This window comes from Lactuca sativa, chromosome 8 (assembly GCF_002870075.4).
Source record: "Lactuca sativa cultivar Salinas chromosome 8, Lsat_Salinas_v11, whole genome shotgun sequence".
NCBI lineage: Eukaryota > Viridiplantae > Streptophyta > Magnoliopsida > Asterales > Asteraceae > Lactuca > Lactuca sativa.
Window position 1 is genome coordinate 17608368 of NC_056630.2, and position 21817 is coordinate 17630184.

Here is a 21817-nt window from a genome sequence, read left to right on the forward strand (position 1 = left end):
AAAATGACACACAACATTATTTCATTTCATGCATTGTTTAGACAAGGTTTTCGCTACGCTTTTAATGATTTGAATGGTTAAATTTTAGTTTATAAAAAATGGTGTTTTATATTTGAAACTTTACCTTGTAATGGTGTGTACGGAATTGTGACTTGTGTTGATAACTTGGGCAATAGTGTATTTCACATTGATTTGTCTAATGGTTTGGACAATGCATGCTTGTGGCATTGTCATATTGGGCACATTAATAGGAAACACATTGGCCGACTCCAAAAGGATGGAGTCTTGGAATCATTTAACTTAAGGGCAAATGATGAATGAGAATCTTGTCATTTGGGTAAGATAACAAGACCACCTTTCATTGGATCTTGTAAAAGAGGTGAAGGTTTGTCAGATCTCATACACATACATGTGCGTGGACCCTTCAAATCTAGCAGAAGAGATGTTAATCCATTTTATGTAACATTTACAGATGATTATAGTAGATATGGCTATATTTACTTAATCAAACATAAATCAGAAACCTTTGAAAAGTTCAAAGAGTTTAAACATGAAGTTGAGAATCAATTAGACAGGAAGATAAAGATGCTCCGATCTGATAGAGGAGGAGAGTATCTTAGAATCGAGTTCCACGACTACCTCAAGGAATGTGGAATTGTTTCACAATTGACTCCTCCTAGGTCACCACAACTTAATTGTGTGGTTGAGAGGTGCAATCAAACCTTGTTGGACATGGTTCGTTCCATGCTGAGTCGAGCCACTCTTCCCATTTCCTTATAGGGGTATGCCTTAGAGTCAGCCGCCCATATCCTTAATCTTGTCCCTGCTAAAAAGGTTGCCAAAACACCTCACAAGATGCGGATAGGGAAAGTTCCCTCGTTAGCACATATCAAATTCTAGGGTTGTAAAGCTTTTGTTAGATAAGAGACTTATGAGAAGCTAGAAGCCAGAAGTGAGAGATGTATTTTCATTGGCTACACACAAAATTCATTTGGGTATTTGTTCTACGGGCCTAGTGAAAACGTGGTCTTCATATCACGAAGAGGAGTCTTGATATATATATATATATATATATAGAGAGAGAGAGAGAATGAGAGAGAACTCATATGAAAAGAGGATAGTGGGAACACAATTAACCTTGAAGAGATTCAAGAGTCAACCAACGAAATAACCTTAGAAGACACTAGCACTTAACCAGAGGATGAAATTCTAGTTGAGCCAGTTGACACTTCATTACCTCTTTGTCATTCCAATAGAGTTAGAGTGCCACCTCATGGTTTCCATATAACTACAAAAGGTGATACGTTTATCAGTGATCAAACACCGATAAATTTGGATGGCCAACTAACTACAAGGAAGCAACAAAAGGCCCTAAGGCAGGCAAGTGGAAAGAGGCAATGGACAGGGAGATCAAGTCCATGTATGATAAACAAGTTTGGAATTTGGTTGATAAACAACTTGGTCCAAAGACAGTTCGTTGCAAATGGATATTCAAGAAGAAGAAAAATATGGATGGAAATGTGCACACATTCAAGGCACGACTGGTTGCGAAGGGCTTTACTCAAACCCCAAAGATTGACTATGATGAGACCTTCTCACCAGTGGCTAAGATAAAATCTATTAGGATAATGCTTGCCATAGTTGCCTTTCATGATTATGAAATTTGGTAGATGGATGTCAAAAATTATTTCCTTAATTGAAAGTTGGGTGAAGATGTTTACATGAGTCAGCCAGAGGGTTTTGTTGATGCAAACTTTCCCAATTGGGTGTGCAAGCTTGAGAAATCCATCTATGGATTGAAACAAGCATCTCGCAGCTGGAATCTTTGTTTTCATGAAAGAGTCAAAGAGTTTGGTTTCTCTAGAAGTAAGGATGAGTCCTATGTGTATGTCAACACTAGTGGGAGTATAGTAATTTTTTGGTGTTGTATGTTGATGACATACTACTTATAGGAAACAACGTTCCATCCTTGCAAGAAGTAAAATCTTGGCTTGGAAGGTGTTTCGCTATGAAGGATATAGGAGAGGTTGTCAATATTCTCAAGATAAGAATCTCGAGAGATATAAAAAGAAGAGTAATTGGATTTAGTCAAGGTACATACTTGGACAAGGTACTAAAACGGTTTAGTATGGAAAATCCCAAGAAAGGAGAGCTACCTATTCAGAGTAATGCAAAATTGAGTAATACTCAAAGCCCAAGTACAAATGAAGAGATAGCTAATATGAGTCGAGTCCCTTATACTTTAGTTGTATGATCGATCATGTACACTATGACATGTACTCACCCTGATGTGTCCTTTGCTCTAAGCATGGTCAGTTGCTATCAGGGAAATCCTGGCAGAGCTCCTTGGACAGTGGTGAAGAACATTCTTAAGTATCTAAAAAGTACAAAGGATATGATTCTAGTATTTTGAGGTAGTGATACGTTGAGAGTGACGTGGTGCAGTGACACCAACTTTCAAACAGATCAATACAACTTTCATTCTAAATATGGATGGGTATTTACATTAAATGGAGGAGCAGTTACTTGGAAAAGTTCCAAGTATGACACAATGATTGATTCTACCTGTGAATCATAGTACATAGCAGCAAGTGAAGCATCAAATGAAGCAACATGGTTGAAACCAACTCATTTCATGACTCAATTCATGAGTTTGTTTACACCTGAACTAAACTCAATTCATGACTGGAACCCTAAACTGATTCCCTAAATTCTGCTATCAAGCACTAAGAAGAGGCAATACACATGGTGGGGAGTTTTACCAAGCTCCCAACTCACATAACCCTCAAACCAAATAGCCAATTGGGCAACCTTTCTTCCTATCAAGGATGCGAAACTTATCCCAGTTTCAAAACCACTAGCGCTTCCGAATCCATGGATAATTCTCCCCCACTTAAATTCGACTAAGTCTTCACAATACATGAAAGTTGGAGAATTCCTAATCGTTGTCTTTCCAAAGATCGATCCGATGATAACCAACTCTTTCCAACTAGTGCCCCATTACCATCCAAATCCAAATGATCACACACTTCTAAGAACTAGCTGAACACTTCCTGAATCCCAGTGAAACCAACAGTCTTTATTACTTGAATGATCATACACTCAAATCTTGAAGACCTAAAGATAGGTGCTCTAACTAATATCCCAGCAACGAGCTACTTCCCTTGGTGCTCTCATCCCCCAATCAATAACGGTTACTAAAACCACAAAATCCCGACAATGTTGGATAACCATCCTGGGGGACCCTGTCCGCGGACCTCCCACATAATACCCTTCTTCCCAACATGCTTCAAACAAGTGTCCCACTCTCAGGCTCTAGAAATCGTTTCATTCAGGGGTGTGACCCTGACTCACTCACCAGCTCAATCGTCCACAACTGAACTGTAGTAGCTGAAGCAACCTATGCCCTAAACCGGGCTACAACTACTCCCAAGACATAGTCTACAATCCCAAAAGTGCAATAGATCGCACAATCAATCGTTACTACCTGATACAAGAGATCCAAGGAGAATCAGATCTTTGCTCCTAGGGGTCCGGACGGTAATCTTGTACGCCTCACAAGAAATTCATGGCACATCGACCCACCTAAGCTCACCAACACTGAAATAATGTTACCAACCCCGGCAACTAACTGACCCCGAGATGGAATACAACCTAATCATGGGGTCACAAAGTGATATGCGCATATTTAGATATAAAATTCATGCATTATCATAATACTTTATGTCGTTTTTATATCATTTTATGAACAAAAGGTACTTAATTAGTTTAATATTTCAATTTCAACAATAAAAGACATGCTCGGGTGAAAAGGGAAGAGGACTGAGTGATTGGAAGCTTGGAGATTGAAGACTAAAGAAAGAAGGCTGAAATACAAAGAAACTCGACGAGTTGACCCTCAACTTGTCGAGTTTGTCAGAATATTCCCGATTCAAAGATGCCTTTTTGTACATGTTGTATACACGGATTATCGAAAAAACTCGTCGAGTTGGTCTTAAAAACTCGACGAGTTGTGTTGATTTTTGGTAACTATAAATAGAGAACATATATGCCCGAAACCCTAACACTTTCTAGAGGCTAGCTGCGATTAGTGAAGATCAGAAGGGTTCTTGAAGCTTCAGTTTTCGAGATTTCAACCTAAAAGGAAATTTAGAAGAGATCAAAGGCAAATAATTGTTCTTATTTTCTTAATCTTTGTTTTGAACCATGTTTGAATCATTAGATTTTGAGTTTAGGTTATTACTTGCTGTAGATATGAGCTAAAAGCTTTATACTTCTGTTTGGATGGGATAATCTTATGAACATGGTTTGATTGAGTGGTTGGATTAATATTGATCTGGTTATTCATCTTGTTAAGCTTGTTAAATATCCTTATGTATTGATGATAAATATTTTCTGCTAATAAGTAGGTTATTGAGTTGCATGAACATCTTCTTGATTACTTGAATCATATAGTTTTGTGAACACAAGATTGTATGCCTAGGAATAGTGAACATGAAACTAGGGTTAACTAGAAAATATGTAAATCAATGTGTGAGAATGTGTGATGAACAACCACATATGAGTTGATTGAATTGAACAAATTTGATTAGCTATTATTACAAGTCTTACTTGATACGAACTGAACACCAGGAAACTTGTTAGTTTAATCACTTGATCACTGTTTGAATTAATATGTCTACTAAAGGATTGGTAATAGTGAACATGAACCCAATCACATTACAAATCGATAACCATTGACATATTTATCCATTGCACTTGCCATGAAATCAACCATAGGAATAAGTGAATCAAATCTAAATAGAAGTCTCTTTTATCATTGAATCTAGTTGTCCTTTCTTTTTTTTCTTAGTTGTTGATTGTCTTTGTTTGAGTGTTAAATTGATTGTTTAAGTTTCTAGTCTTGCAAAACTAGAGAAACCCCCCCTTCTTTTATTAATTGTTCTAATTAGATAATATTAGTATTTAGTTTAATTATTACCATTCCCTATGTTCAATACCTTACTTACCTGAACTAAACTGCTAATCGATAGGTACACTGCCTTTCGTGTGTTTGTCTTTGTGTTTAAATTAGTATGATTAAAACTAGTGCATTTCACACACATCAACAAGCCTGCTCACTCCTTCGAGCTCGAAAAAAACTGAAAGGGTACAATCCTTGCCCTAGAAAACGACATTCCAATCCGTCAATTGACCATTCTAGTTCCAGCTGCAAAACCCCAGCTTAACGTAATCATCACCCCCTTCCAAAGTCCCCGCGAATCACATTACAGCCTCGAGCAAAACCCTTGAAGCCTTAAATCCAGAAACTTCTGTGCTAGCCTTAAATCCAAAGTCCCCTCCCATTCAACCCTTGAAGCCTTAAATCCAGAAACTCCCTGATCCTAAGTAACTGCAACCCTCTGCTCATCAGAATATGTCCCAGTAACAAGTCTCGGTACTGGAAAGCTCGACCAGCTCCTCCCCCTTGTCGTCGTTATAGCTGTTGCAGCTGCTACGACAGCCGTCTCAACAAGGGCTGCATAGCGCTCTTCGAAATACTTAACCATGGCAGTCTTGTTAGACCTAAACATCTTCAAAACCTGACCCCGGACAATCCCAGTCACCTCCTCCTGGATGATCTCCTTGACACGATCCTTTGTCAATGTTGGCCTATCTTGGCTGCCAGCTCCTGATCTTGACCCGGATCCGGTCTCAAGACATCTTGTAACCACCATTCGGATAATACACCAGAGAGATCTCGGATAATCCTTATAATAACAGGGAACCAACTCCCAACTAAACACCAGGGGTTATGACTTCCTTGCTAGGCGTACTGGTCTTGTGCTTTCAATAGTATAGGCCCATACTACCTTCCACACCTACCCATATTTGTCTCAAGTATCACCATAACACCCTAACAATATACATAAGCATAGCAAGCGCTCAATCCTCACTCCTAGAGGAATGCTAAATATCTCATTACTGGCTTCACGACCTCTCACAACCCACCCATGAAACTTCCACCAACCCAGCAGCACTCATGTATGCTAACCATACATAACGTTGGACCCTATAGACTTTCGAATACCTGATCCTACCCTAAGCCCTTCATCAAACAAGAACAGGAAATAAGGCCAAACCAAACATTCTCAGGCTATAAGATCTTAATTATGTACAACCGTGATGCATACACTAAGCAACTACAGTAATGATGTCAATTTCATATAATGAAAACCCTAGGCTATCAGGCATCATATAATCTGACAATTCTATCATGCAATTCCTGAAGATCCCTAGCCTAGTACTAGCATGTTGTTCTAACATATCACAAAATCAAATAATCCGTAAGGTATTTTGGGGTCAATTAGGGATTTATTGGGCCCATTAGGGTTTCATTAGTTGGGCACCACCCACTACCACCTCGGGTAGTGGTGGTCAATGGCGGCTCACGGCGGCGGCCACCATCTCGTGGAGGTGGTTATGATTGTAGTCCATTTTTGTCCAGGAAACCAAACACAAGCAACAACACACAGCCACCCAACACGGCGGCTGGTGGCGGCAGGAGGCGGCAGCCACCACCTTATGGTGGTGGTTATGAGTTTTCTTTTTATTATTCCAATACCGATTACAATTTATAACACACAATCCCGAATAAACACACACACACACACACACACTAAGATAAGCACACACACAACCACCCTTGTGGTGGCCGGCGGTGGCACATGGTGGTAGCCACCACCTCATGGTGGTAGTGGTAACTTTTCTTGCGGAATCCGACCAAACAATACATGAAACATAATACATCAACACACTTAAACACATGGAAAAGCATGCATAGAGCCACCTTCCACGGTGGCTGGTGGCGATGGTAAGTGGCAGCAGATGGCGGCCACCATGGCTGGCAGCCATGGTGGTTCCTTTCCTCGATCTCCGGCCAGCGGCACACACACAACACGACTGAGAGCACACCCATCTCAGCCACTTTGGGAGACACGGGAAAGGAAAATGGACAGCAGCAGCGGGCTAGCGGCTATCGGCGGCAAATGGCATTGGCAGTAACTTCACGGCTGAACAGTTGCATGACGACGACAAAGACGAAACCCATCAACAGCAACTCGATCGGTCATCCCACGACCACTGAAGGGTTTTGAGCATTCTAACACTCATATGGTGTACATGCAACCCAAGATGCTTTGGATCTATGTTTTCTCTTTTATACATGCATACATTCAATATTCCAAAGCATCGTCCTAACTAGCACTGAAGCATAAACAACATGAAATACAAGTTAGATGACATACCTTTTAGTGTACTTGGAAGCCTTGAACCTTTAAGAGCTTAGCACCAATAGTATGAATGCCTCAAATGGAATCACAAGACATCTAGGACAAAGGATAACTTGAGAGAGGAAGTCTTATACTCAAAATCGGCAATGGCTCTCCAAGAACACATGCATGGGGCGATTTCATGAGATAGGGTTTTCTTATATGGTGTAGCAACATTAGGGTTATACCATGTAAACCCTAATGAGCATGACTTTCCATATATCTTCATGCTCCATGGTTTTAAACCTCCATGGATCATCCATGGGTTACCACATGGGTTTAGCCCAACATAAAGAACTATGGATCATAAGCCCACATAACAAGAATGGATGATTTACATAATCAATCCCCATATATTTAATTAGTCTCTTTTGATCACAAAATTAATTCCAAATTAATTCTTGATCAATACTAATTAAATAATATGATTTCATATTAATATATTAGAACTTATAATATATTAATAAATCATAAATAACTTCTTATCAAAAGTCCATCCTATCAAATTGTCCTGATGATTTGCAACCCAAATGGACCATGCTACTCTCGGGTCAAGTACATACCAATTATAGTTATGGACTTAGACACTAATCCAACAGTCTCCCACTTGGATAAGTCTAATAACTATTATTGCAAGTATGACTCCACAACCCGACTAACAATCGTAGCTCTTAAAATCCGTTGTCGAACTCTGACCTAGTCAATGACGCGTCCATTAGATAAGGGATCGTATATTCCTCCATTCTAGATATCGTATGGACTGAAACATGGATTATAATCATTTTCTCTGTCCATCTATTGTTTCCCGATTTCTGATTTATGACGACTGACTAATTGAACAAATCAAATCAGTCCAGGCTTGGCCAAACACTTAAGGGTGTCATCACTAAATCATCGAGGGGCCCACATATATCGCTTTTATCCACATGGGGTAAAAGGAATGGATAAGCTTTGATCCAAATGCTTGCTTGTACTTACTCACCAAATTACACACAACAATGTGTTTTATAACACCAAGTTACTGGTGCGTTTACATACGTCAATGTGCAACTGAAACGCAACTACAACTCACATGTCTCCGTTTCAAGAATAAAAGATATTATCGTCTCACAATCACTTGTGATAGAATCCACGAAGTGATTCAGATGAGCGTGGGTTGAATCCAATACTCGAATCTTATTCCAGGAGCACTCATGAACACTGGAGCTATGTCCTAGATAAACTATAGACCTATTCATGATAGTCTTGCCTCAATACCTACTTCCAAAGTATGATCGACTGTGGATATTTTGAATAACCTAATTATTCGGGAAGTCAAAACATGCAATGTGAAACACAAGAATAATACTAATCCTATATAGCCCCAAAACTTTTGAGTCATATTGATTACTCATTATTCATTGTATAATGTTTCAAATGATCAACTTAATACTTGAATTAAAACAATAGTTATGCCATGCTCCAAGCATGCACACAATGTTTGTCTAAACAATAGTTATGCCATGCTCCAAGCATGCTCACTATGTTTGTCTATGTTCCTTACTTTGTGAAATAAATCAATTGAAAAACATTTCAATGATGCTCATTTCACAATTCCACATCCTTATTGCAAGTGTAAGAATTCTAAATTCTTGTCATTGCTAGAAAGTGTTAGATTCTAAACTATCATGCAGTGATTCTTTTGTAATGTCTAAGTACTAAAAGTCATAGAGACTTGACCAATGATATTACAAAATGTTCCTTTGGAGATTGTTACACGTCAATTCCATGGAAATGAAGTCTTATATTCAAAGTACATTCCTTTGAACATCTTTCTTGCATAAAAGTTTCTAACTTTCTCATTTTTTCTTCAACTCTCAATATGGAAACATTCCATATTTGCCATGCAACAATTCATTATTAATAGACTCCTATGTATTCATATTAATGTCAATATGGTCCATCCATTACTATACTTCCAACTGTACTTAAGCAACCAACCCTTGGCAAACCTTAGATTGTCATTAACAGTTGTTTAACCATTTTAGTCATATCCGGTTCTAGTCCTTTTTCCCTCTTACCCTAGGCATTTGGAAAATTTTAGAACGGATAAATATTATAGCACGTGCAATCGCTCTTACACCCGAAGCATATTGGACACGATTCATAAAGACATGATACCTAACTAGTCTTTTTGCTACAATATTTCTATTTTCCATGTTCTCATAATTCGAATTATGAAAAGGGATGCCGTAATCATAATAAAATTTGAGAATGCAAATATCACAACTGTAATTTCCTTAAAATCTACTTAGTGAAAGCGTTTCCTCACCATCATTTTCATGAATCGGAGAGAAACCTTATTACACTTAGATTTTATGGTGTATGTGTTCTTATCCATGTGAATTTGTCAAAACATAATCAAAAGACAAGACTAGTGACAAATCAAAACTCTTATGGACTGAACAGGTTTTAATCTTAACCTGAAAAGAGACCCATGCTTCGCATGGGTCGGAAGGATTTTTCCATATTTTGCTTATGTAGTACATTATTAATGCTTATATGTGGAATTCATGGTTCTTTGCATAAATATTTACAAAATCTATCAATAACATAAGTGGTAGTTGTATTTCTAGAAACCTTTCAATCCTTGTATAAATCATACAAGTTTGGTTTGCTTCCACAACTACCTAGAAACTTCCATCCAACAATTGATCAACAACCAAACTATAACAATGCACATCCATTTTTATTAGTTAAACTACTTTGTATTTAGATGATATTGCTATAATTCGATATATTTGTCAAGGTAGAGTGTTGTATTATGAAGAAATGAATGTAAGATGTTATATAATAAACAAAATAAAGTACATTGATATTTCCTCGAACAATCCTTACATATTCCTTGACTTTGATTTTAGAATCCTTGTAGTATCCAATCTTGCACTGTTTAAGCATTTGTAGAGATTTGTAGGGAAATCTACATACAAGGATAGAAAACCAGAGTTATAACAACTCAAATTTATATGTTATTCATGCCTATAAGTTAAAACTCTTAGTTTTCTAATATTTTTTGTTTTCTTTGAAGTTAAAAGTCGCTGAATACATTTTTTTTCCAACTGCTAACAAACATTCTGATTTCAGACCATCCACTTTCCTTAGATTTTTAGGAGTTGTGGTTCTAAATCTACACTGTTGCTTCCATTAACATTCTCATAATTACTGGTTGCATCAAATTATAATTTTTTTGGAAATATTAAAGCATTTAGCCAAAGATAGTATATTAAACAGTAAAATGGATTGATAAAGAAATCACACCTATTTATCATTAATGACTTTGCCTATATAATCGCTTCAAGTTAACCAACTGTAACAACCTCTTTGAATATTTAACCAAGATATGTGTGTAGTTCAAATGTTGTAGCATTTTAGAGCCATTTCACAGTTAAAATTGAAGCATGAATAACATAACCAATAAATGAATTTGACATAGCACCACATATCCTGGAGAAAGATTCATGACAGAATAACGTTTAGATACGTACAAGCAAAGTACCCTTATGTCAGCATTTTATACGTTTGTCAATTATATTCCACATTAAGAGGATGCAACCGAATTTTCATTTTTGTAGGATAGTTATTCCATAAAATTTATAGCAACCTGAAGGATGGAAACATTGAATGATACCAAAACTTACCAAAAGAAAAATGAAGTTCATACTAGAGGTGGTTGGGTGGTGGAGAGCAACAATCTAAGGAACTGTAGTAATCTAGGGCACAATAGTATGAACGATTGGATAAACCCTAAACCCAAGAAAAACATGGATGACATTAGATAGAAAATATCACAAACAAAAACAGAAGAAAAGGAAATGAAGCTCAAAGACAATGTTAATTTACTTGAGTTAGAGTTATTTGTATCTAGCTCAAGTGAGTCTGAACCATAGATGTCGTCAGCAGTATGTGTGTGTCCGTTTTACCTGGTTTCTAATACATGGATACTCTGCATCATGTAAAAACACAAATTACATTAGAATAAACTATTGTAAACATGAAAATGTTGAAAATTTGGGCTTAGGCACACAATGATGATTAATTGTTGTCGACACCAAACTTACTTGGAAAATCTTAGAGAGGTTTGCGGAAATTGATACCATTTTACCCCAACATTACCCTTTAAAACAATCAGGACAACAAAAACTATGAACAATAAGGGACTTGAAAACTATAACAGGAAAAGCAACACTAGGAGTTTCAATATCCACATAAATGAACCACAAATACCAATATTACCCTTAAAGAACTTGTAAGTGACATAAGTGTCATCTTATTGTTGTTTTTTGTCTGTTACCTTTTTTTTTTTAAATCATGTAGGCATAACTGATTATAAACAACCACTTCAATTTCAAAATGTAAATGAGGAAAAATAGAACATACACTTGGAGTTGGTTAGAGGTGGGAGAAGGGTTGATATTTCAATATTTGATATTGTTGTGGTTGATATAATCCCTCAAAAATCGGTGATCAGGTCAGAAATTTATAATCTTTTTAAATTTTCTTTATTTCTCCAGCATGTTAAAAAAATAGGTTCATGTTGTTGGAATTTTAGTATCTGGTGACTCTCTAACCATTGATGAATCAAGTATGACTGGAGAGAGTAAAGTTGCAAGTAATTTTTACAAAAATAAAAATATAAAAACAATATTCTATATGATTCTTCTGTAAAGTGACTTTACTATTTTCATTTGTGGTTCCGGTTCATAAGTATCACAAAGCACCATTTTTAATGTATGGTTGCAATATTCCAAACATTACAGGTTAGCTTTATAAAAGTTCAACCTTATTTTTGTTTACAATAACAAAATTATATCAGAAATATGAAATGAAATAATTTAATTCCCGGTATCCAAACAGGTAAATTTCATGACAATTCACGAACCTGGATTGGGAAGAAGGAGACGACCTTCTACACAGGCTCATCTTTCTCCCATCTGTCTGGGTGGAAAAGGATATTTGATCCTCCGACCAAAATAGCAGCCTTATCAGTTTTAGATTTCCTTCCAGGTTCTAGAATTGAAGCCAATTCAACAAACATGTTAACACATGTTATAATGTGAACATATGAGAGATAAAGTAAAAGAGAGAGAGAGAGAGAGAGCATAGAATAAAGGGCATACTTGCCATTTAGCTTATCCCTTCTCAACTTCTCTTGGCAAGCTTCGGAGGTTGTTCCACTTCATTGTTCATTCCTACCACTATTGTACATAATCAAAGATTGTTACACTTTTCTCATCATTTACATAAAATGATAAAAAAAATCCATAAAGGTATCTGTTCATGTAAGTTTAAGACTAAAGAGTGCTAGATAGTAATACCTTTTTTTGAACCAATTTCTTTATTGCCATCTGTATCTGCAGGTAAGCCATCAAGACAAGTCAGTCATGGAAATCTTTAAACTCTTTTATTTTCTATAAAAAGCCAAATAATATTACCAACATTCACAAATGACGTATTAGTGTAATTGATGCCACAAAGAAATTATATCCAAAATTTATCAACCTCACTGAATTTACCTATCAGTTGCATTGTTTTTGGAGGAGAAGTAGAAACTTGAAGCAAGCATTAAATATCAAAGAAAAGGAAATTTCATAATTGGGAATTTGGACTAAAATCCTGAAAAAAAAACTATAACCTATCAAGATTGAGAGAGCTCATATAATTCAATGATTCTATGTTATTGTTGCTCCATAGAAACAAATTAATTGTAGTTAAACATAAACACTATATTATGTTTTTTTGTTCGTTGAATAACACTTCTTGTGTTGCTTTAAGTGATTTTCTTCACAAACCCACAAACATAATCATTGAAAAATTAATAAAAAGGTTGTTTAAAAAGATTGTTCAATTACATAGATACTCAGTAGAAATAATGGGAGAAAAGGTGAATAAAAGAATTGATTATTTATGTCTGGTTTATACCTTACAAAGTCTTCTGAAACTCTAATCAATTGGCATATGCACAACTATCTCGCTTCACAATTTCTCAGTATAATATGAACTTTTTTCTTTATGGTGTGACAATCAGTTACTTCTTCGGTTCATTTGTATATGTGATCTAGAAATTGTAAATATCAGACTTAAATTACAATATAACAATGATATTAGGGCTAAAATTATACCTGACTTGGTGATGATTCGGCGAAGGATGTCCCAAATCGCCTATAGCTTGGGAAAACCCTTAATTGAAGGTGAAGATGATGGTGTTCTGTCAATTGATGTGCAGATAGAGGTGTGCATGTAGTTTCATGAACAGAGGGGAATATTTGGATCACGTAATCACTGATGGGTGGATGGTGTAGAGAAGGTTGACCCATGCTAGATGAAGGAAGTGGTGGTCTGGTGCTAATTTGTTGGTGTTTGGCTTATTCTTGTACCGGTAATGCCATAGGGTTAGATGAGCAAAGAGGAAGACGGTGATGAAGTAGTCTATGGTAATACCTGCTTCCTTCTCCATAGTACTCCATAAAATCTATTAATCAAAAGAAAAACAATAGAATAAAAATCATACACAAATTAAAAGTATCTCTCTTCAAGTCCAAAATTAAACCCTACTTCCATCTCTCTTCTGATATGCATAAGCAAATGAAAAAAATAGAAAGTAAAGGAAGAAACAATGACCAAATTTGGTGGGGGTATGCACCAGAAATCGTTGTGTGTGTGTGAGAGAGAGAGAGAGAGAGAGAGAGAGAGAGAGCCAAAGTTTACTTATATTTTCGATTGGGTGTGATACCACTGCTTGACTGGCCTCTTCTACCATTAGCATCAGTGGGCGGATTTATGGCATCTCTGATCCGAAAATCGAACGACACCACCACCTTATGCTTAGAGAGTCGACACAACCAACGGCTGAGAAGGTCAACGTTACCGGACTTAGCAACGTCGTGGACGAAGTTTGTCGGTAGCGGTGCGCCTTGTAGAAAGTCGTCGACGGTGGGGTACGATATGGGTAAGCAGGTGTGAAGTTGATCACATGGTGGTAGCCGAGACGACCGTCTTCTTCTCTGAGGTGGACGGAACTCCTGAACCGGTGAGAGGTAATGTTCTAGGGTTGGAGAAGTCGATGAAATCAATGATGATATTTGAGGAAGAAGAGACGGGGGTCGATTGTTAAACATTCTGATATGGGCTTATTTAGTCATAGAAATCATTCATTATCTTATTAATTATAATTATTCTTGATTTTATATCATTTTATGAACAAAAGAAACTTAATTAGCTTCATATTTCAATTTCAGCAATAAAAGACATGCTTGGATGAAAAAGGAAGAGGATTGAGTGATTGGAAGCTTAGAGATCAAGGATTAAAGAAAGAAGCTAAATAAAAGAAGAAAATCGACGAGTTTTTCGCACAAACTCGACGAGTTTATTAGAATATTCTAGATTTAAGGATGCCTTGCCGTACACGCTGGACACGCGAATTACTAAAGAAACTCGTCGAGTTATTCTAAAAAACTCGACGAGTTGGGCCGATTTTTGGAAACTATAAATAGATAACTTATAGGCCCGAAAACCTAACTTTTGCTGGAGGCTAGCTGAGACTTTTGAAGATCAGAAGGGTTCTTGGAGCTGCTATTTTCGAGATTTCAACATAAGAGACAATTTCAAAGAGAATCAAAGGCAAATAATCATTCTTCTTTTCTTAATCTTTGTTTTGAACCATGTTTGAATCATTAGATTTTGATTTTAGGTTATTACGTGCTTTAGATATGAGCTAAAAGCTTTTTACTTCTGTTTGGATGAGATAATCTTATGAACATGGTTTGATTGAGTGATTGAATTGATATTAATTTGGTTATTCATCTTGTTAGGCTTATTAAAGATCTTTATGTATTGATGATAAATATTTTTAGTTAACAAATAAGTGATTGAGTTGCATGAATATCTTCTTGATTACTTGATTCATATAGTTTTATGAATATAAGATTGTATGCCTAGAAATAGTGAATATGAAACTAGGGTTAACTATAAAATGTGTAAATCAATGTGTGAGCATGTGTGATGAACAACCATACATGAGCTGATTGAATCGAAAAAATTTAATTAACTATTGTTATAAGTCTTGCTTGATATGAACTGAACACTGGGAAACTTGTTAATTTAATCACTGTTTGAATTAACTTGTCTACTAAAGGATTGGTAATAATGAACATGAACCCAATCACATTAGGAATCGGTAACCATTGACATATTAATTCATTGCACTTGCCACGAAATCAACCATAGGAATAAGTGAATCGAATATAAACAGAAGTCTCTTTTATCATTGAATCTAGTTATCCTTTCTTATTCTTCTTAGTTGTTAATTGTCTTTGTTTGAGTTTTAAAGTGCTTGATTAAGTTTGTAGTCTTGAAAAACTAGAGAAAACCCCCCTTTTATTTAATTGTTTTTAATTAGATAATACTAGTACTTAATTTGATTGTTACCGTTCCCTGTGTTCGATACCCTACCTGCTTAAACTAAACTACTATCGATAGGTACACTGCCTGCGTGTGTTTGTTTTCATTTGAGTTTGTTAGGATTAAAACTAGTTTGTTTTTAAACACATCAAGTTTTTGGCGTCGTTGCAGGGGAACGGTTCTAATAATTATATTGTTCGCTGGTATTATCGATCCTTTTTGTTAGATCTTTCTTGCATAAAGTTACCTGTTTTCAGTTCTTATTGATTTTCTATAGTTTTGCATTAAACTCGTCGAGTTTATTCTTAAAACTCGTCGAGTTTTTTCTTCTGTTGACAGTTTTGTAAATTCTTCGTTTTTGTTCGTTTTACGCTTGTTTTTCTGTTTTATTTCAGGTTTTAATGACCCGAAGCTCCGGTTCTACACTAGTGCCACCCGTAGACGATCCGGAGTTGATTATTCGCAAACAAAGAGGAAAAGAGATCGAGTCCGACACATCCACGTTTGGTGAAGAAAGCAATTCCGATCAAGGAGATAATATGGCCGACATCGCCAACATACCGATGGGAGATTACAAGAAGCGCATAAGAGATGGTACCGGGCCGGGACTCGTGCAACCTGCAATCCCAGCTACCGCCAATTTTGAGTTGAAGGGTCACATCCTCGCACAACTAAAAGACATTCCATTCCATGGAAAGTAGCACGAAGATGCTTACAAGCATATTGAAGAAGTTATGGACATTGCTGACTATTTCCACATGCCAAATGTGCCTCGCGATACTGTCTTACTACGGATGTTACCAGTTACATTCAAAAGATCCACGAAGGAATGGTTGAAATCTTTACCCCCCGGATCCATTATAACATGGCAAAAGATGCGCGAGGAGTTCATTGACCAGTTTTGTCCACATTCTAAGATTGCAAAATTGAAGAAAGCAATTGCTAACTTTGAGCACTTGCTGGGAGAATCACTCTATGAGGCGTGGGAGAGATATAAGGGGTTAATAAGAAATTGCCCTCAAAACGACCTAAACGTGCAACAAGAGGTTTCCATCTTTTATGATGGCGTGAACGTCACAACTAGGCAATTACTAGACTCCCAAGGACCCCTCACGAAGAAAGCACCAGCTGTCATTAAAACATTAGTAGAAGAATTCTCCAAACATTCAAGAGAATACCATAATCCAAGGAACAATACAGCTAGAGGCGTGGTTAAGTCAGTTTCCGATGACGTGGCAGCAATGATGGCCAAACTAGAAAGTATGGATCGTAGGATGACAAAGATGGATCAATCCATCCATGCCATAAGGGTGGGTTGTGACAATTGTGGCGTTCCCCATCTTACTAAGGATTGCGATCTTGATGAGAACGGCAACCGGAAGGCACAAGTTTGTTATTCGAGTGGCGATAGGTTTGATCATGATTGGCGAAAGCCCAAGAAGGAATGGCTCCCCTACGACGAGTACAAGAAGGCAAAGGAGGAGAAGTATAGGCAAAAAGCACGCGGGTTTTATCAAAAAGAAGAACCAGCGCAAGAGAAGAAGACGGATCTTGAAGCTATGTTAACTCGATTTGTTAGTGCTTCCGAAAAAAGGCATGACGAATCCGATGCAGCCATTAGAGATCAAAAAAAGATGATGAAGGAGCACCAAACAATGATGATGGATCAACAATCTCTGCTCCGGAATCAGCAAGCTTCAATTTTGAATATTGAAAAACAACTTGGGCAACTTGCCAAGCAATTCAACGAAAGAACACCGTGCGGGCTTCCTAGTGACACGGAAAAAAAATCCAAAAGGCACACACATTAACATAGTGACAACAAGGAGTGGGAAGATAGTCACACCCCTCACTCCAATCCCAAGTACAAATCAAAAAGAGGCACAAGAAAAAAATCAAGAAAATCTGAATTCGCCAACAATAGACAAAACTCGTCGAGTTCCTGATAGAAACTCGATGAGTTCCACACCTGATGAGCAAAATAATTCAAAAGATGAGCCATTTAAGCCACCATTACCATTACCGAGCCAAGCTCGACAAGAGAAGCAGAATAAAGAATACCAGAAGTTCCTGGAGCACATAAAGGCGTTGCAAATCAACATTCCGTTCATCGAAGCAGTCGCGCAAATGCCAAAGTATGCAAAGTTCCTAAAAGAACTTCTCACAAATAGAAAGAAGATGGAGGAAGCATCCAAGGTAGTCTTAAATGATAACTTTTCAGCCACAACGTTAAACAAACTGCCAAAGAAAAAAGGTGATCCAGGTAGCCTAACCATTCCTTGCCAATTCGGGAATTTAGCCACTAGCTATGCATTGGCCGATTCGGGGGCAAGTGAGAACCTCATGCCATACTCTTTCTTTAAAAAGCTAAAACTTCCAGAACCGAGACCAATCCGAATGGTGATCCACTTAGCAAACAAGACGGTGACATTCTTGAGAGGTATATGTGAAGATTTATTGGTAAAAGTCGATAAGTTTGTCTTTCCGGCAGATTTCATTGTGCTAGATATGGAGGAGGACCATCAAGTGCCAATAATCCTTGGAAGACCATTTTTGAATACCGCGGGTGCCATAGTAGACATACGAGACTCAAGGCTTACCCTTCGAGTGGGAGAGGACTCAGTTATTTTTGGAATGGATCAAGCCATGAAACATTCGAAGTGTAGTGATGATACTGCCTTTTCAGTAGATATCTTGGAAGAATTATTAGAATAATGGAAAGAAGACGAAACAAGCGAACACATTTCGACTCCAGAAGATGATTTTGATGCTGAGAGAGATTTGAAAGAGTTAGAAAGACTTCTTGAAGAATCAGAATACGAAGAACTGATAAAGTCTACAGAACAAGAAACTCGACGAGTCAATTCCAATAACTCGACGAGTTGCTATGAAAAATCAAGATTTGAGGAAACTTTTGTTCTAAACTCGTCGAGTTTACTTCCAGAACTCGACGTGTTTAGTGTTCAGAGCACGCAATTGGAGCTGAAAACGTTACCAGAACACTTAGAATATGCATTTCTCGAAGAAGGTGAGCAGAAGCTTGTGATCATTGTATCGGACCTCACCCCAATTGAGAAAGATCAATTAGTTAAGGTTTTAAAGAAAAGAAAGAACGCCATTGCATGGAAAATCACAGACATAAATGGGATAAGCCCTTCTTATTGTTCTCATAAAATAAATCTTGAAGAAGGAGCAACGCCAGTGGTGCAACATTAAAGGCGTTTGAACCCAAATATGCAAGAGGTGGTTAAGAAGGAGGTGGTAAAGCTATTGGATGCGGGGATCATTTATTCAATTTACGATAGTCCGTGGGTAAGTCCCGTTCAAGTAGTGCCGAAGAAAGGAGGGATGACAGTCATGGCGAACGAAGAGAACGAGCTTATTCCTACACGAACAGTAACCGGTTGGCGAGTATGCATCGATTATCGAAAGCTAAACGATGCTACTTACAAAGACCATTTCCCTTTACCATTTATTGATCAAATGCTTGAAAGATTATACGGTCATTGCTATTATTGTTTTTTAGATGGGTTTTCATGTTATTTCCAAATACCAATTGATCCGAATGATCAAGAGAAAACCACCTTCACCTGCCCTAGTGGAACCTTTGCAAACCGACGAATGCCTTTTGGGTTGTGCAATGCGCCTGCCACTTTTCAATGATGCATGACGGCAATATTTCACGATATGGTGGAGAAGTATATGGAAGTATTCATGGATGATTTTTCCGTGTTTGGTTCTTCTTTTGATAATTGTCTTACTAATCTTGACTTAATGCTTGCTAGGTGTGAAAAGACCAATTTAGTTTTGAATTGGGAAAAATGCCATTTCATGGTTAAAGAAGGCATTGTGTTAGGTCATAAAGTGTCCAAGGCGGGGATTGAGGTGGATCGAGCGAAAATTGAGTGCTAAACTACCACCACCAACCAATGTGAAGGGCGTTAGGAGTTTTTTGGGTCATGCCGTCATTTTATAAAAGACTTTTCTAAAATAACTCGACCTTTAACTCAATTACTTTTAAAAGATGCACCTTTTAATTTCTCAACAGAATGTTTAAATGCTTTTGAAATATTGAAGACAAAATTAACTAACACCCCGATCATTATCGCCCCGAATTGGAATTTACCATTTGAAATTATGTGTGATGCAAGTGATTTTGCCTTAGGTGCTGTGCTTGGTCAAAGAGTTGATAAACATTTTCAACCAATTTATTATGCTAGCAAGACCTTGAATCCGGCTTAAGAAAATTACACCACAACTGAAAAGGAATTATTGGCAGTGGTCTATGCATTTGATAAATTCCGTCCATATCTTATATTGTCCAAAACCACTGTTTTTACTGACCATTCTGCAATTAAATCTTTATTTGCTAATAAGGACGCAAAACCAAGGTTGATCCGATGGGTGTTATTGCTTCAAGAATTTGACATCGAGATCAAGGACAAGAAAGGAATGGAAAATGTAGCAGCTGACCATCTCTCAAAATTAGAGAATCGAGAAAGGGATGCATCTGACCACAAGGGTATCGGGGATAGTTTTCCAGAAGAGTATTTGATGGTGATAATGGGAGAAAAACCATGGTATGCAAATATTGCAAACTTTTTAGCTAGGGACTTTCTTCCAAAAGGGCTAACTCATCAGCAAAAAAAGAAACTCATGTCAGAAATTAAATATTATTTCTGGGATGAGCCATATCTTTTTAGAAGTTGTGCAGATGGAATCATTAGAAGATGTGTGTTTGGAAAGGAGATCCGCGACATTCTAGAGCATTGCCACAATGGGCCTGTAGGAGGACATCATGGAGTTCAATACACTGCTAAAAAGGTGTTTGATGCAGGATTCTATTGGCCCACAATCTTCAAGGATGCTGCTACCTATGTGAGAGAGTGTGATGCATGCCAGCGATCAGGAAATATTTTTACAAAGAATGAAATGCCTCAAAGAAGCATCCAAGTGTGTGAAGTTTTCGATGTGTGGGGTATAGATTTTATGGGGGAATTTCCATCATCCAAAGGGCACAAATACATACTTGTGGTGGTGGACTATGTATCAAAGTGGGCTGAAGCACAAGCATTGCCAACAAATGACGCAAGGGTGGTGGTGAAATTTTTGAAGAAATTATTCTCTAGGTTTGGAGTACCACAGGTGTTGATAAGTGATAGAGGGACCCATTTTGCCAATGAACAACTAGCAAAGGTTTTGCAAAAATATGGTGTACGCCATAGATTTGCAACACCTTATCATCCGCAAACGAATGGCCAAACTGAAATAACGAATAGAGCCCTCAAAAGAATTTTGGAAAGGTCGGTAGGCAACCATAGGAAAGATTGGGCAGATAAGTTAGATGATGCATTGTGGGCATTTAGGACCGCATTCAAGGCACCTATTGGAACAACACCTTATAGATTAGTTTATGGAAAAAATTGTCATCTACCAGTGGAATTGGAGCACAAAGCCTATTGGGCTTTGAAAACGTGCAATTTTGTCCCCAATGAGTTGCGTACCAATCGACTCTTGCAATTGAATGCCTTGGAGGAATTAAGGAACGAGTCTTACACTAACTCGTTGATTTATAAGGATAAGACAAAGAAATGGCATGATGCGATATTGAAGGGAAATAAGGAGTTTAAAGAAGGGCAAAAAGTACTTTTATATAACTCAAGACTCAAACTTTTTCCAGGAAAATTACGCACTCGTTGGACCGGACCCTTCACAATTAAACATGTTTTTCCATATGGGGTAGTTGAATTGTGGAATAAAGATGGAATAAGTTTTAAGGTAAATGGGCATAGGATCTAAAGATATGAGGAGGGCAGGCCAAAGGAAGCGGAAATTGAAGAAGGGCTCGATTTGGAGGCAACCGCTACAACGTAGGGCGGAAAGGAGTCTAGCTAAAGACTCCTCAAAAAAAGAAGCGCTTGCGGGAGGCAACCCGACAATTGAGTTTGTTTTCTTTTTCTTGTAGTACTTTATTTTTCCTTTATTTTTTTTTTATGTTGTGTTATTAGTCTTCATCTTCAGATTTTGCTTAAATGATTGCTGGGAGGGTTATCAAAGCTGAGTGTGGGGTG

At 37.5% G+C, this 21817-nt stretch overlaps 2 protein-coding genes and 1 non-coding gene across 3 annotated transcripts; 2 read left to right on the forward strand and 1 right to left on the reverse strand.

Annotated features, from left to right (window-relative positions):
* The first annotated feature begins 16480 nt into the window (after positions 1–16480).
* Positions 16481–17557, forward strand: LOC111919779 (uncharacterized). The gene has a single exon (XM_023915372.1). It carries the CDS (start codon positions 16481–16483, stop codon positions 17555–17557), a length of 1077 nt encoding a protein of 358 aa, XP_023771140.1.
* LOC111919812 (small nucleolar RNA R71) lies at positions 16670–16776 on the reverse strand. The gene has a single exon (XR_002859612.1). It is a non-coding gene; the product is annotated as a small nucleolar RNA R71 (small nucleolar RNA).
* Positions 17558–17702: 145 nt separating the features above from the next.
* LOC111919781 (uncharacterized) lies at positions 17703–18461 on the forward strand. The gene has a single exon (XM_023915373.1). The coding sequence runs from the start codon at positions 17703–17705 to the stop codon at positions 18459–18461; it is 759 nt and encodes a 252-aa protein (XP_023771141.1).
* The last annotated feature ends 3356 nt before the right edge of the window (positions 18462–21817 follow it).